At 35.5% G+C, this 16,052-nt stretch overlaps 1 protein-coding gene across 1 annotated transcript in view; it reads right to left on the reverse strand.

Annotated features, from left to right (window-relative positions):
- Positions 1–794: 794 nt before the first annotated feature.
- TTC21A (tetratricopeptide repeat domain 21A) overlaps positions 795–16,052 on the reverse strand; it is a 41,105-nt gene continuing 25,847 nt past the window's right edge. The window contains 12 exon segments of the mRNA XM_064508062.1: positions 795–995; positions 1,074–1,141; positions 2,212–2,332; positions 2,971–3,195; positions 4,641–4,836; positions 8,910–9,071; positions 10,828–10,978; positions 11,474–11,555; positions 12,196–12,306; positions 13,295–13,483; positions 15,087–15,190; positions 15,515–15,653. Coding sequence (XP_064364132.1) covers positions 918–995; positions 1,074–1,141; positions 2,212–2,332; positions 2,971–3,195; positions 4,641–4,836; positions 8,910–9,071; positions 10,828–10,978; positions 11,474–11,555; positions 12,196–12,306; positions 13,295–13,483; positions 15,087–15,190; positions 15,515–15,653 — 1,626 coding nt within the window. The 3' untranslated portion in view covers positions 795–917.

The raw sequence follows: 16,052 nt of genomic DNA on the forward strand, positions 1-16,052 counted from the left end.
TGTTTGTCCCTAATCTGTACTCTATAGCAATGCACATGGTATCATCCTCATTTTGCAGCTAAGTAGTTTTGATGTTGGGCTATGTTGTAATGCCCAAAGGAGAAATAAATTACTCTGAAGATGATGAATTACAGCTGTTTTCAGCATTCCTCTACTTTAGGCATTGTTTTACTGTAGAGCTCTTGAGGGACCATCTGCGTCTTGCTCTGTGCTGTTTGTATAGGCTTTGTGAAAGAGGTGAACCTACAGGACATATGTGACTGGAGAGAGGGGGGTTTCAGCACTGGGACCAGGAAGCTGTTCCACGTACAAGCACTTGTCAGGGTGAAAAACCTTGAATTTATGAATTATAAATTTAACTGTAGGGGAAGGAAATAAAAAAAACAACATGGAGATTCGTGTTAATGGCAATGAGGAGGCTGATTAATTATTAGTACGATACCAGTACCTTGGAGATCCAATGAAGAAACTTGGCTTGAGGTGTCTAATTCTACATTTGCCATCCAAAATGCCACATCTCACCTACTGCTAAATCTCAGAGGCACAAAATTCACTAGGCGCAAGGAATTCTGTTTCAGAACATGCATAAAACTGCCCCAGTTTGAGTATCTCAAGCCTTCTCAACCGTGATCCGGAGAGTAGGTACTCCTTTGCCTATCTTCATAGAGCAGCTGTGGGTAGACGTACTAAAAAGGACAGATCACATCCACTGACAAAATCAGTCTCCTCATAAAGTAGTGACGAATACTAAAAATAGCATGGCTTGATAGTGCAATAAATGAGTAGAAACGGGAGACCTAAGTTCAATTTTATTTCCAACAAGTCTAAAATACTTTATATTTACTTAACATATGTTTTTATTTCTAGTGTTAGCTGACATATCTAATGGCTAAACATCTTGTATTAAAATCTTATTTTTAGGGTCTGATCGCTGCTTGCGCCTTTTCTAAAATCTCTTCTCGAATCTTTGGATAACTTGGACAGAGCTTCAAAACCTAGTTAAAAAAAAGACAGTTAATAATTTAAACACTATTTGTCTCATGATGTAATTAAAAGTTTTGTAAATAACTTACATCATGGCAAACTTCTATTGCATCCACATAACTCTTATTTTTTAGGTAACTGAAAGCAAGTTTGAAACCTTCAAGAGATACAGAAACAATAGTGTTTTATCACCCATAATAACTTCTTAAAGTTAATCTGAGATTAAACAGCACTTCAGACCAATAATCACAACAAATTTAGAGTTAAAATAGGGTATAGCAGAAAATATTAAGATAACGAACATGTAATACATGGTACAGGTTTTTTTTTTCTATATGGAGATTTTAATTGGATTAATGTGTATGTTGTATTAGAACCCCTCTCAAAATAAGAATTTAAAGGAAAAGAAATCTGATAGTTAAGAGTGTTTTATGCATCTTGGATCCTAATCCAGTTTGCTAGTACGGTGCCAAACACATGGTGCGATCATAGTGTCCACAGAAGTATGCAAAGCAGTGTAAAATCCAGATTTTAGGCATGAGGAAATGAGAGACAACACATTCTCAGCCACTGCAGTCAAGGAAAAGAAGCCTAATTGTTCTCTTGCAGTGCTTTTATGATCCCAAATGCTAACAGTGCTCACTGGGACTGCAGACTATTGTTTTAGTATACATTGTATTTTGAGAGTAAACCAATGCATAATGACCAATGAATTGGGGTATGAGCAACAACAACTATTACCCTATTTCTAATTTTATTTTCAGCAGTCCAGGACTAGTAATAGGCTTCAAAACCAAGATTTAGTTCCAAAACATTGCATTCAGCCTTTCAGTCTATAAAAAACTGTTCTCCCCAATTTGTCAATACTCCCTTCTCTGTCTAGGACTCTTTTGTTTTCCTCATCGATACATAACCATTCTAGCCCTTTACAAACATTAATTTCTCATAAAAATTACGTTTAGCTGTTAAACTCTTAGCAGTGCTTTTTCATGTAAATTGACCACTCTGAACTAGGTGCTGTCCTTTGTTACAATGTTTTATCAAAATTGACTTCATTCTAGTTGCATGGGCATGATGCAAACATTTATCAAAGTTTTTAGGATTGGCAAAATAAAGTTACAAGGCATTTATCTGACCCAAATCTTTCAAGACTCATGCTTTGAAGGGCAAAAAATATTTAATAATCGTTGATCTGAACTGAAGATACAGAATATTTTCTTAACTCACCAACAGCAGGATTTGCTTTGTTACTATATTTCCAAGCAAGTTCATAATTTTTTGCAGCATCTATAGATGCCTGTCCTTTCTCCATGATAAAGCCCAAGTATTCATAAGCTTTTGAACAAGACTAAAAACAGCAATGAATTAACATACATTAAAATACCAAAACATATTCATTTCAAATTATAATTCAATGTATAATTTACTGGATATGTATGCTTGGCCCATCTTCCATATCATAGCAAATATAAATCACCATATAAAATCATTGCAAAATTGGAGGTCTAAATCATATTTCTTATTTCAAGATAAACTGAATAATAAACAGTACTTGACATTGTACTTTTTAGAGCATGGAAGATACTAAAAACACATATTAAAATGGGCAAGGACTATTGGACACTCCTGTTTGCACATTTTAAAACAACAAAACCTTTAAAAATATAAAAGAGAAGATCACAAAGTTAATTTTGTATTTTTTGTATATTTTCCCCCTGAACTAAGTTGTGACTTATGAAATAAAAGGTTGTAAAATTCTGCCACCAATCATCATAACAATAACAATTGCTCTCTCCTACTGCCTAATTTTATCCTAATTTAGCCTTAAACATCAACCACTCCTTTAAGCTTGTACTTTGAGGGTTTATATTAAAATGGCCAGTAATGAAAAAAATACAATATCCAAGCACTGTGTTAAGTTCAGATACCTAAAAGGTCATAGTATTTTTCTAATATTCAGGGATTCCCTTTATTTTTTTCTCTCACCTTATTGTATCGTAAGCAGTGTTTCAGTTGCTCAGTTGCATGATCGTATTTTCCACTTTTACAGTATATATCAGACAATAATATCCAACTTTTTTCTAACTCTTCAGCATCTGACAAAGTCCAGTTTACTTTTGCTAATCGTTTTAGTTGAATTCTGGCCTTGGGAGCCTGTTTAAGTATCATATGGGCTTGGGCCACTGCCAAAATAATTTGAACACTTTCCTTCTGAGAAAATATAAAACACAAATTACAGCATTCTCCTTTCATATGTTACTAACTGTATCATATCTTGTACTGTCTTATTACAAAAATGAGTAACATTGCAAAAGGATAACGAAAAACCAAAAAGGTCATTATCAGATTGTGAAATAAACCTCTTTATTCCCATAACACCCAATATAGCTTACAAAGAACACTGACTATATACCAGCACTTGTATCTTTATCTTGCAACTAGATTCATACAGACAGGTACTTAGGATCTCATAATATGAAGGAACTTACATGTGAAAGCTTTATATGAGATTGAGATATTATTGACAAACAGGCAGTGGATGGAATATAATGGATCAAAATTTGCTATAATTAAAACACCTTTAAAAGTTTTTAGGTTTTTTCTTAGCCTTGAGCACAGAAGATATGAAAGGAAAATCACTGCTTGTTTTAGAGGCCTTGAAAGCAAAGATACAATTTCAATGACAAAATCTTTTACAACTGGATGCTGCCAATGTGATAGCATGTTTCCTAAGTGCAGTATGAAGAATTTGGACTATGCGATTTTTAATTACCCAAAACACTGCTAACCAAATCAAGGTCAAAGGGCTCTTACAACTTTTAAGTAGCCAAACATGTTACAGGCTTTAGTATGTTTAGTGATTAATTTTAAGCATTCATATTGTACTATAAAAGCTCTTAAATGTACTGATGTATGCATGGGTAAGCATATAAATCAATACTTTTCTGGATCAGGACCAGACCGCTCAGCTAGTTGTAGCACAATGCCCCTATTCCTCAATATTGATTTGACTGTAATGAATATCCTGGGAAATGACCAAAGCTTTCAATAATTCGAATTATTTCTGCACACCACAGACCTGAAAGAGTAAGTTGTGAGAAACAGTAGTTTACTTTTTACAGTACAGTAGTTTGATCTTACCTCCAGATTCTGCAAAACATTCAATATATAATTTAACCTCTTATTCCTTTTTTTTTTTTAAATAACTGCTGTGCTAATAAGAACAGTTTCCTAAAATTCACTAACAATTTTCATAACTCTTAAGACTTATGGGTGTGATTTTCTACATGCAAATAAACTGTAGCCTTTAGAAAATTTAGTCTATTAAGTTCTATAAATACTGTTAATCCTGACACCACTGAAATCAATGGAAAAACTTAGTGTTAATGACATCAGAATGTCACCCAGTGTGTTTAAGAGGAAAAAATACAAGATAAAAGCTACATCCATAGTCTACATCCATTCTTCTTTAGACATTTTTAACAAGTAAAAAACAGCAAACATATTCATATAGAAGCCTTTTAATATGTATTTTAATTTAATTTCAAAGCTTTTAGTTTATTGTGAAAAAAGATCAGGTAGAAAAAAATGCACGAGTCAATATGCATTTCATAATAAGAAGCAATGTGTATAAAAAGATCTAAAGAATTTCTTACCTCATTTTGGGCCATTTCTACAAATGCACTGAGAGCTTTTTCTACATTACTTTTGTCTTTAGTAGCCATTAAACAGTAGTTTCGTAATATCCTTAGCTGATTTTGGCCCTCTTGTGAACAAGGACAAAACTCCAGTAACAATTTTTCTGCTGTTCTTATGCCATGTTGCGCAGCTTCCTGCTTGTCGTCTAAATTACTGTTTAATATTAAATTCTGCATGATATTTCATATTTATCAAATAGTGACTAACATAAAGCAATACGCACCTCCATCTTTAAATTCTAACTAGCCCACATGTACGAGTGGTTATGCATTTGTTTTTCTAAATATATCATAAATCACACTGTTGTCCGGACCAGAAATGAATCAGCTTAAACTGCCACTATTTGTATGCCTATTCTATAGTTAGATCCATCCTACTCCAGGTCTAGCAAGGATGGTATTTTTCAGAAGTGCTACATTTTCCTTTGTTTTTTTTAAAAGGAAATGGCAAATAATTAAAAAAGGTGGATATAAATATTCTTTCTACATATAGGTATGTTGTCAGTTTGTATATTCATGCTGTGGACATACATATATTCAGGCACTCAAGACTGACAAATTTTTATTTCAGTAGTATGCACAGAAGACACACATAAGGCTCCCCCCTATATTTTCCCTCATTTTTCTCTCTCATATCATTCATGCTGGTATAATAAGAAAGGCATATGCTCTACAATGTCTGTTTCTCTCAGCCGCATAATGTCTGGAAACGTATTTGTAGCCTCAAAGCAAGAGATGTAGAAGTATGCATGCAAAAACATATCTCAAAGAATAAAATAACCAACCTCAGGAAACTTTAATATAGACGGTAGAAAAAGATTGAGAGTCCCTCCATCTGTGGATGCAGAGCAGACAAGGAGGCTAAGAATCCATGACTGATCTGACAGCGATGCCAATCTAATGCAGCTTCAGTTAACTGAGCTTGCATGGCCTGGTGCATTAGCCAAACTGATAGAAGTATATGACAGCAGTTGCAAATTTTGCACACTCAGATGCATAGTGGAGCTCTTCTTACTAAGTACCAGAGTTTCAATTTCTGAGAGACAGCAGGTGTGCTCTCATCCAAAGAGACAACCAATACACTGGTAAACAGGGACGGAAGAGACTGTGACAGTGAAGATCTGATCAGAATTGAGTACGAGAAGATCTATAAAGAAGGGCAGGGTTCACAGACTGTCATGTGACACAGGATACTCTAAAAACAGGATTTCCTTGGCTGGACTGGGATCAGCACAATCAGTACCGGCAAATATTGCTTGTCAGAACCCTGAGTGCAACAGTAAGTGCTGTAATCTCTTCCCTACTCCCCCCACCAACATTTAGCTGCCTGTGTTCAGGGTCAGCACAGATATAGTGCAGCTGTAACCCTGGATCAGACTTCTGTGAAAACAACCAAGTTGTGAGAAAGAGCTGTGTGAGACAGAACTGTGAGAAGCCTCATCTGGGTCCTTTGTCCACCAGGCCTGCTGCTCAGGCCCTTGCTCTTGCTCCTTGCCTGAACTATTGTTACAGGTATGGCTGAGCCCAGTCTTGTATCCTGCTGATTCTGACCCTGCCTTGCTGATCAGACTTCCTGGCTTGATCTTGGACCTGCCTCATCACTGCAGACTTGTCTGGTAACCAGGGGACTTCTGCCTGACCACAAAAGTTAAGCTCTCAGATCACTGGGATGAACCTTCCAACTTCCAACAAAGAGGCAACTATAATTATTAACTTGGGTAGCAAGGACAATTTGAAAGGCGTTCTGATACATCCCTGTTTGCCATTGATAAAGAAAATCCCAGACTTGTTACAGAGTGACTTCTTCTTGTTGATCAAGTGATCGGAAGAGTATACTGACCAACTCCATGCCCTGCATCTTCAATATCACTTAAGTACATATAACTGTAAAGCCCCGAATGACAAAGCAAACAGTCATATGAGACATGGGGTACAGAGGAAGTTGTCTTTGGAGCCCCAACATAATTTAAATCAAACTTATGAAAGGCCAGCCCAACTAGAGGCTAAAACTCCAGACACTGAAATGGCTCAAAGGGAACTTTTCTATGCTTATCTTGAAACCCAAAGCTCATTCTACACCAATGAACTAAACAGCACCAGAGCACAGGGCTTGGCACTTTCCTTCTGTTGTCTATACTGTGAAACACAGTCTCTGGTATGGTTCTGCCCCATGTCAACTACCACAGACCCAGACAATTCCTCAGCACAATTTAGAGTATAGTATAGCCTGGAACAAGTCAAATGGGCAGTGTGGATGTACACACTCTGTTTTAGAGAGTAAGAAAGTTTAATCATATGGATGTGAGCAGTGTTGTGCCAGCTGGACTCACGAAGACTGGGTCCCACCCATTTTATTTACTAGTACAGATGCAGTTTGAAGGATAATAGACTCAGAGTTACTGTTTTTGTCATCTGAAACTCTATCCAGATGTCTCCTTTGTAAGCCTGCTGCTGAAATAAAATTAAGCAGTCATTCTTTTTGCCCTGAATATGTGAAAAGTAGTATCACCTTTTTGAAAACTCTGGATGCTGCAGATAAACTGAGCAGCAGAACTCTCTAACGGATGGATAGTGTTCTGATCCATGGTAAACAAAGATAATGCTGATGAGATGAGCCGACTGAGACGAGAAAACAGTAAGCCGGTCTTCCTATTAAGGTGACAGGATTACCAGTGACAAACTTTAGTACGAGTTTCTGAAGAAATGTGTTCAATTTTCTTAAGTACTCAATAGTTTCCTAGCTTCCTCTATTCTTTAATACTAGCAAATAGCTAGTATGAACTTTGTCCTTGAAGTATTTTCAAATAGGTTCTGTTACTTCCAGATAAGCTGTTCACCTAGAGCAGAAGCAGGTTCTAAGTGGAATCACCCTCCTGCCTTGAGAAACTCCAGAAAATGGACTGCAGGACAACAGAGGCTCAAACTGAACCGTGTAACTTCAAGATATGAGGCTAAGTATCTACTTGTCTGGAGCAAAAAACCTGATGGGTTTTTGCTGAACATGTGTTGATGCATAAAGATGGAAACAGGAAAGAGAAGATGGCTTTTCTATCTTGCAAAAGATCTCAAAATGCTTGCTTTGGTGCTAGCATCCTCAAGCACAAAGCACAGTGCTACTGTCAGTACTGCCATCCCCTAACAGGTTCCTGCTGTTCTTGAAGAGCTTGGAATGTTTGAAGGCAACAGAGCATCATGAGCCTTAAAGGAGCTGAGAGAATGGTGGTACAGTGTTCTCTCTCTGATGAATAACGGGATGTCACTGAACGTGGTGAATCATATGAGTCTTTTGCAGAGTGTAAGAACTTGGTCTAGGACTAGGACTCTACAAAAGGGTATTGAACTTGACAATTAAATGAAACTGTACAGGAAAACCCAAAGACAGTAGCCAACAGCAACCTGCAGACACTCCCACAGTATCCAGGAAAGCTTAGAGTTGTGTAAGAAACAGCTGACCCTCTTTCAAAAGTGCATCAAAATCCTGAAAAAAGTTGTGCAGTAGTGCTTCACAAACTTCACCAGTTGATCAACTGGAGGCTGGACTAGATGACCTCCTGAGGTCCCCTCCATCCTATGAATTATTTTGATTGAGTATTGATAAACAAAATGCTGTCATTCTCTACAGATAGAAGTATAGAATTTGATACCAACAAAGCATTGCTCAGTAGTATATTCTTCATTCAAACAGGAGAAAGAATGGCTAAGTCCCTCAGAGTAGAAAAATTGTTTCCAAGGGTTACAGTCAGTTAAAGAAGTTGTGGTCACGTGGCACACAGAGTCAAAGTACAAGAAGAGAACTGTATAATTTTAGAACATGAACCACTATTGCTCTGTTAGGTAGAGACTAGGAGATGCAGTCAAAAAAACAAATGAAGAACAGACAGGTTCAGTTCACTTGCCAGTTAAGAAGATGAATACGGAGCACACACCATTGCCTTTATGACAGCATAACAGCACGTGGAGTCTTGTGGTATATATGCTACATGTCTTGCAAAAATAATGCAGTCTCAAGTATCTGGTAGAAGTGCAACACTGTGAGAGTATCTATCAATAAGCAGTGGAAAAGACTTCCTTCTTTTCTGTTAGTCATAAGACTATGCCTAATCTCGCTTTAGGTGGAGAGGAAAAATGCCTAGACCTTTAACATTAATACTCAACATACCAAATTAATTTTATAAAGCTAATTCATGACTTTTCTCTTTTATTAACTGTTAACAAAAGTGCTTTTACCTTTCTTCTTCACCAAGACTTTCAAATACTTCTCCTCCTATCACCTCATTATCAGGATTTAGGCAAATCTGAATCATATTGGTGACAGCTTTCTGGCCCCAGTCACTGTCTTTTCTAGCTTTGTTGAAATATTTCAGAGCTTGATTGGATTGTCCCATGTGCCTATTTGAACAGAAGAGAGGGCAATCAATCTTATTAATATGAAGTTCCCCTATTTGCCTATATAAAGCACCAAGGGAAAGGAAAATTTTCAGTAAAAGATGATTTTGAAATATTTGCAGTAAGTATACATCTGCACACAAGATAAGTATACACAAGAGGTGTATGAACTTCTTTAGATAGATTTTAACTTATTTTGTAATGTAATGATAGATGTACAGCTGTTCTTATACATATGACGGCCTTTCATTTATAGTCTCAGTTTTTACCGTTTTACAGATTTTGCCTATTCTGATGTGTATATCAATGCAAAATCAAACAGTTAAAGAAGAGAAAATCAGGCTCCAACTATGTCAACTCTGTTAAGCAAGGAGCAAGGTGTCCTCAGAGGTGAATGTGCTTGGTTGTTTACTCCTCTAGTACCACAAGCCTTGCACTGTAACATGACTGCTTAAGTACTTAGCTTCTGCTTAGGTGCTCAAAGAGCACTTCTTCACCTAATCCAAGTACTTTTGTTTAAGTGCTGACTGAATTTAAACACCATCAAGGTTATGTGCTGCTGGAAACCTGACACTTCAAACCCCTCTGCAACACCGGTTCTTACGCTTCCCCAAACTTCTATCTTAAATGTCAAAGTTGATGATCTTAATCTGACCCCAAAACACTAGCAAAACCAAGAGCTTTACTAAATACACAATGCTCCTTTTGTGAGATAATGAACAAGAAAATAGATTGGTTATGCCACGTTAACTATGTATTTTAACACAATTCACAGAGATACCTGTACTAGGATGATTATGACAAATAAAACAGTGAAGAAGAGTATTCATAAAGAGCACTACTTCCTTTAACAACTGCAGTCCAGAAGGAACTACTTAGAACAGCTGGAAAGGACAATTTATAATTAGAGTAGCACACAGCATTAGGGAATGTGCTCTCCAGCTATGGCTACTTACATAGCTCACAACTGATGAACTGGTCAGGTTCCATCAGCTATGCCAAGGGTGATGTTACATATATGCTTGAGCTGATCTAACAGCTTGTTGCTACAAAAAAGTGACTTCTGATCACTCCACTCCTGGCAACAAAATCCTGACCTGCCTTGAGTCAAATCTAGAACTTCTCCTCTCACATGGTAAAATGATTTGATTCACTAACCCAGAGGAAATTTATTTATATTTTTGCTGGCTTATTTCTCTGTCATTTTAGAAGGATGAATCAGTAGATCAGACGCTTTTCAGCGCCCGAGCAAAGAAGAGGGTGAGAGCATGCAGCAAGAAGCAAGCACTTATTTGATTTCCTTTACTGACTGCATTATAGAAAAACATCTTGGGTGGAACCCTAGCACAGGGACATAATTTTGGGCACCATTTCTCCTAATTTTTTGAGATGGAAGACTATTTTCAATCCAACCTCAAGGCTCTTGTACTATGCATTTGAAGTTGAGATACTCAAATCAACATACTTGGCTTCCATTTGAGCCCCATACTTCACTATATTTATGTGCCTTTCCCCATTTTCATGCTCCAGTATTTTCCTCTCCTTCCAAAAGAGGTCTTGAATGTATTAAGAAATTTGTTTGTACCAGGTCTAACTTACAAGCAAATCTGAAAACACTAGTTTCATTTTTGTGCACATGAAGCAGTAACTTGTGTCAGTTAAAAAACTGAACCTTAAAGCCATCACATGAACTACACAGAGATTCTGCAGCGCTGTTCTGAAAATCTAACATTTACAAATATTACTTTGCATGCTTTACCAACAGTAGAGTCCTTTGCAGTAGTTATACCCAGGTTCCAAAAATAATCGAGTGGATTGCTTCTTCATCATTTTAAAGAAAAATGTAGTTTTATCAAGGTGACCAGTTCTTCTTAGCAAATCAACTAATCTTTCCAGGACTGAAAAGTTATCTAAAAATTATAAAGTAATAAAGTACATTTAATCTCTATATTACAATAACTCAGATTTCTCCAAATTAAATTTAAATAGTTAATGTTAAATGTTAAATTTAAATATTGATTGAAACTGTGGAGAACTTTTTTGTTATTGTTCTGGAGGGCACAATTAGTGAAATACAGCAATACTGCTTCACTGACTGGGAAGAGGCTAAGCGTTTTAAAAGAAAAAATGACAGAGCCAGATAGATACAAAAGAGAATACAGATGTTACTGTTTTCGGCTTCTTGGAATAGAAAGCTCTTTCAGAAGGCTTCAGAATGATCCATATTTTTACATATGGCACTAGAGAAAATCATGAGAATATAGACTTTTACTCAAAAGGAGACATAATATTATAGATGAAATTAATGAAATACAGGTTTTACATCTTAATGAACTAGCTTTTTAAAAGTTAGAGTGGAAATCCGAACAAACAGACAAACCCCAAGCTTAATTAATGCTATGTACCTGGTGATTTTTCCAAAACATTCTGGTAAAGACTTATTGCTTGTTCATACTTCTGTTTTCTGAACCAGATATCTGCCATCATCTAACAAAGAAGAAAAATATCGCAGAAGAGGCATCTAGTTAAATTTGTAATTATAGAAACAGAAATGCAAAACAATTTTACCTTTCTGTAAAACAGAAAAGCCAGAAACATGCAAAAATAAAAGGCAGATGCACAAATAGAACCTCCTACATATGAACTGGCATCAAAGAATATTCCAAATGTATTTATTTTAAATATTATCAGAACACATGATAAAAGAAGTAATAATTACCATACTGAAAAGCACATGGAAATGGAACACTTCCATTTTTTCGGAAGAGAGAGGTCCAAATCCATCATTAGGCATCAAATTCTAATGAACAGATCAACTTCAGTACTTTGGCATACAATCACCAACAAAAAGCAAACATTTCTTCACCACTCATAAATACATACAAAATTAATATTACTTTTTGTCCTACATACACTATATTTTGGGGATACAGACCTCTGATTTTCATCATGCAATCACCTTCCTCCTTTTCTATGACTTTTTCCGGAAAAAATTTAGTGAAGCCAACCTACCATGCCAGCAATTTCATTATTATTACTTTTATGTAAAAATAATATGCTCATGTGCAGACTGAGAAAACAGTTACTGGATCCTGACCATCAATGATTAAATGATGTCAGTTCATACCATTGTTGTAACTTCACTGTTCTCGTCATCTTGAAGAAGCAGGGCACACTGACTCTCACATGAATCAAGATCATCTTCTTCCAAATAAAGATGAGCCAATTTCAGTATTATCTGAGCAAATAAGAATTAAAAAGTGAAGTATTTTGATAAATTTAATTAGTATCAGGAGCCTCTTTCTTTCTATTGAGTTCTATTGTAAAAAATAGATACAGAGTAGATCAAATATTTCTAATGCAGTTCCAATCTAACTTTATAGTTACTTCAAGAATAGATTCCCCCATTAGAATATCTATCTCAGGATTCGAGTAATTATGAATATTCAGTAAAAGAGACTCTCTAATGATTTTTCTTAAGTAACGTTAATTATGTGAAGTGATAGGGCTAACATTATTTCTATCAGGAATAAAGAAGTAAAGGAAATGTGGAAGAAATTAAATACAAATAAGCAGAAGATGGCCATTCTTTGAAAATCAGTGTAATTCAGGAAAACATTAATAGCATTTTTATTTAAATTAAGTTGTATGTGCTTGCTAGACTTTAAAGCTTGTAACATGCTGCATATCATTAGTTCCCAGTAAAAGCAAAGGTGGAATTCACATCTAATTCAATGCTATTTTTTTTGCTATTTAATTGACCCGAGAATCAAGCATTCCAAAATGTAAATGGGAATTTTTCCAAACCAATATTCTATGGGCTTTAAAAACTAGCTTCTACTGCTAGTAGAAAAACATCAGGATTTTCCTTTGTTTTAAGTATGACCTGGAGTTTACATTTGCAATATGTAAACACTCTTCTGATGATTTATTATGTTACATATGTGTTTTTAAACATTTTTTAATTTTATACATTCTTTTGGGTGATTAAATAAGTAGAAAAATGGCTAACATGAATGTATGTCCTTTTTGTGTTCATGTTACTTTTTGGCTGCTATTTCACTCAAATGTCAGAAATATGATTTAATAATTCACCCACGATAATTCTTTGTTTTTGAAAGATCAGTAAATATTTTTAAGGACACTACACTAACATAACAACTTTTCTTAATCTGTATAAAAGTACTATTAATTAGCTGTTGATTCACACTTAAAATAATGCTTACTTTACTATCTGCTGGAGTATAGGTTAATGCATTTTTATAGCTTTTAGCAGCTTGTACGTAGTCCTTCTGACTCAGGTAGTGTTCAGCAAACTGGACATTAATCAGTGCTGCCAGCTGCTTCTGAGAAGGGACTGATTCAGGCTGTTCCAGAGGGATACGTTTCAGTATCCTTTGTTGCAATTCAAAAGCCTGTAGAAATGAAGAACAGAGTAAGAGGGATTCATGAAAATAAAATAAGAATTTCAAAACTTTCTAACAGTTTTTCAGAGCAGTTCTATGTATGTCCAAACAGTTGTGTTTGTGTATGATTTGGGAATCCACCTGAAGAATGGACACCTGCCTTTATATTGCCTTTTCTTGTTTTGAAACAGAGAATTGGATTCAACTCTACCACCAGATTAACACCAGACTACTGGGATTACAGGATAAATCTCTTTCAGTCACTCCCCACTGAAGCTGTTCCATTTTGCATAAATATTAACTAGAGTAGGGATACACACCTGACTTGTGCTTTGTGGGGAGTGCACAATCACTGGACTACAGTGTCAATCTCTCTTTTTTTTTTCTTCCAAGCATGTTTCATATTTACATAAAGGTGCATATACCAGGCTAGCTCTTTCTCTCTGGTCTTCCATGAGAAAGAGATGATCTGCCTTACATGCCTAATTTCAAGTAAGGGTGCATGCCTTAGAATCACAGTTAAAGAGAGATGCCTAACTACCATTGAGATTTAAGGGCTTTTCCTAGTAGATGGTTTAGATCACTCTCCCCATCTCCTTGCAAAACTCTTTCTCCTTTTAAGTTCACTTCAATAAACTATTCTGTTAGAATGCTTAAATTCCAATCCTTTAGGTGGGGAGACTTATGGGGGTAAATGTGGCTATAAATTCCACTGTTGCAGTGACTAAGTACTGATTTTAGCCATGCTTTTTAGTTACCAAGGGATAATTCTCAATATATAGAATTTACCCCTTTTCAGTATGGCACCCCAAGGCTTATGGACTTTAAAATGGTGCCTAGGATGGTGTGGTCCCTGCAGGTAGATGAACACAGATTCACAAATATCTTTGTAATATGAAATGAAATAAATAATCTTTAAATAAAACTACTGCATAAATTCTCCTTAGTTTTAGAGACCCAAATTCTCAACACAACAGACACTGTCAAATAGTTCAAAATCTTTTTAACATGTACATGAACATCCTAACAAAATTTATGGACGGATATATATGAAGGAATAACATTTATAAATATGGAAAAATAAATTACAAAATACACATTTATATAAATGTATATAACTGGTGGAAAACTTTGGGACAAATTCTTTGCTTTTGTAACTTCAGTTAAAGTAATAACCAGCAGAAATTTTTTTCTACTATCTTGTTTTTTAAAAGTAAAGACAGTCAAAAAGAATGAGTTTTACTTGTTGGCACTTGTGATATCAACATTAGAGTTGTTTGTCTAACTCAGATGAAAGAGAGAGAGTGCCTCAGCATAAATTACTACATGAAACAAGGTTGAAAAAAAGAAGCCATAAATATGCCCCAAATTTACAATGTTCTATATTCACTGAGGAGCACTGTGAATTTTTAGAGCTACAAAACGATGGCTTAATTTTCAAAACCACATAGCTATAACCTAGTTAAAATAACAGAAGTTGATGATGCCAACAACGGAAAAAAACCTTGCAGCTTAGAAGCTATTGGTACTGAAATTATTGGGAAACATATTCAAAACCATACAGATAAAGATATCCAAGACCATATAGATCATACACCACCTTAGCAATTACCTTATTCAAAGTTGTAATAACTTCTTCTTTTTTAATGTTTTCATAAACCCTTGCAAGTAAAATCAGGCTCCTGACATCCTTTATCATAGGAGTCAAGTCATTAACTGCAAGATTAAAACTGACAATGTAATATAATTTCTATCTCTTTATCATATTTACCAGCCATCAGTAAAAATAATTGATATTTGAGGATAACGAAATATTTTTATTATTCCACTCCCTTGTGGAAAAAAGCAATGATGGACTTCGTAGAGACCAGTCCTGCAAATAATGTAAATATTTACTGAAATACTGTGAATGCATATAGCCTATGATAATGATTTGTGAATAAATGTATTGCACTGTAAATGGTTCAAGACTTATTGTAAATGATTCAAGACTTCAATACTATATATAACAAGCTTTGCAGAAATGATAAACAGTAGTACCAAAGTCATGGTTGAGAGCTTGATTCAATACTCTTTCTGCCTTTTTGAACTTCTTAAGTCTGAGGAGGAGTTCAGCAAGGTCATGGCACAAGAAATCTTGTTCATTCATCTTTAGAGCTACTTCGTAATAATTAATAGCCTATAAAATGAAAAGTTTCAAAAGATGATCCTAAATATAGAATTATGCTAGGTCACAATAAAACATTAATGAAACATTAGTTTGTGATTTCTGGCATCAAAAAAGTTACTTACCATTAATCACAGTACTTCAAAATATTTTGTACATTATTTCTAGTCATATTGTACTTAGTCATTTAATACTAAGTAAAATGCTATCCCAGTGGTGTCCAAAGAGGCATTCCCTACTATGATTTTCTTTCTGCTTTTCCATGTATTCTTATAGCATAAACCACCTGACACCATTCGCTGTTCTCTCTCAATTGCAGAATCATGACGTAGATGATCAGTAATTTCACATGTCAAGGACCATGCTCTGACACTGGTATCAGGAAAGGCATGGAGAAGCCTGTCTCCGTAA

The sequence above is a fragment of the Dromaius novaehollandiae genome, chromosome 2, assembly GCF_036370855.1.
Source record: "Dromaius novaehollandiae isolate bDroNov1 chromosome 2, bDroNov1.hap1, whole genome shotgun sequence".
Lineage (NCBI taxonomy): Eukaryota > Metazoa > Chordata > Aves > Casuariiformes > Dromaiidae > Dromaius > Dromaius novaehollandiae.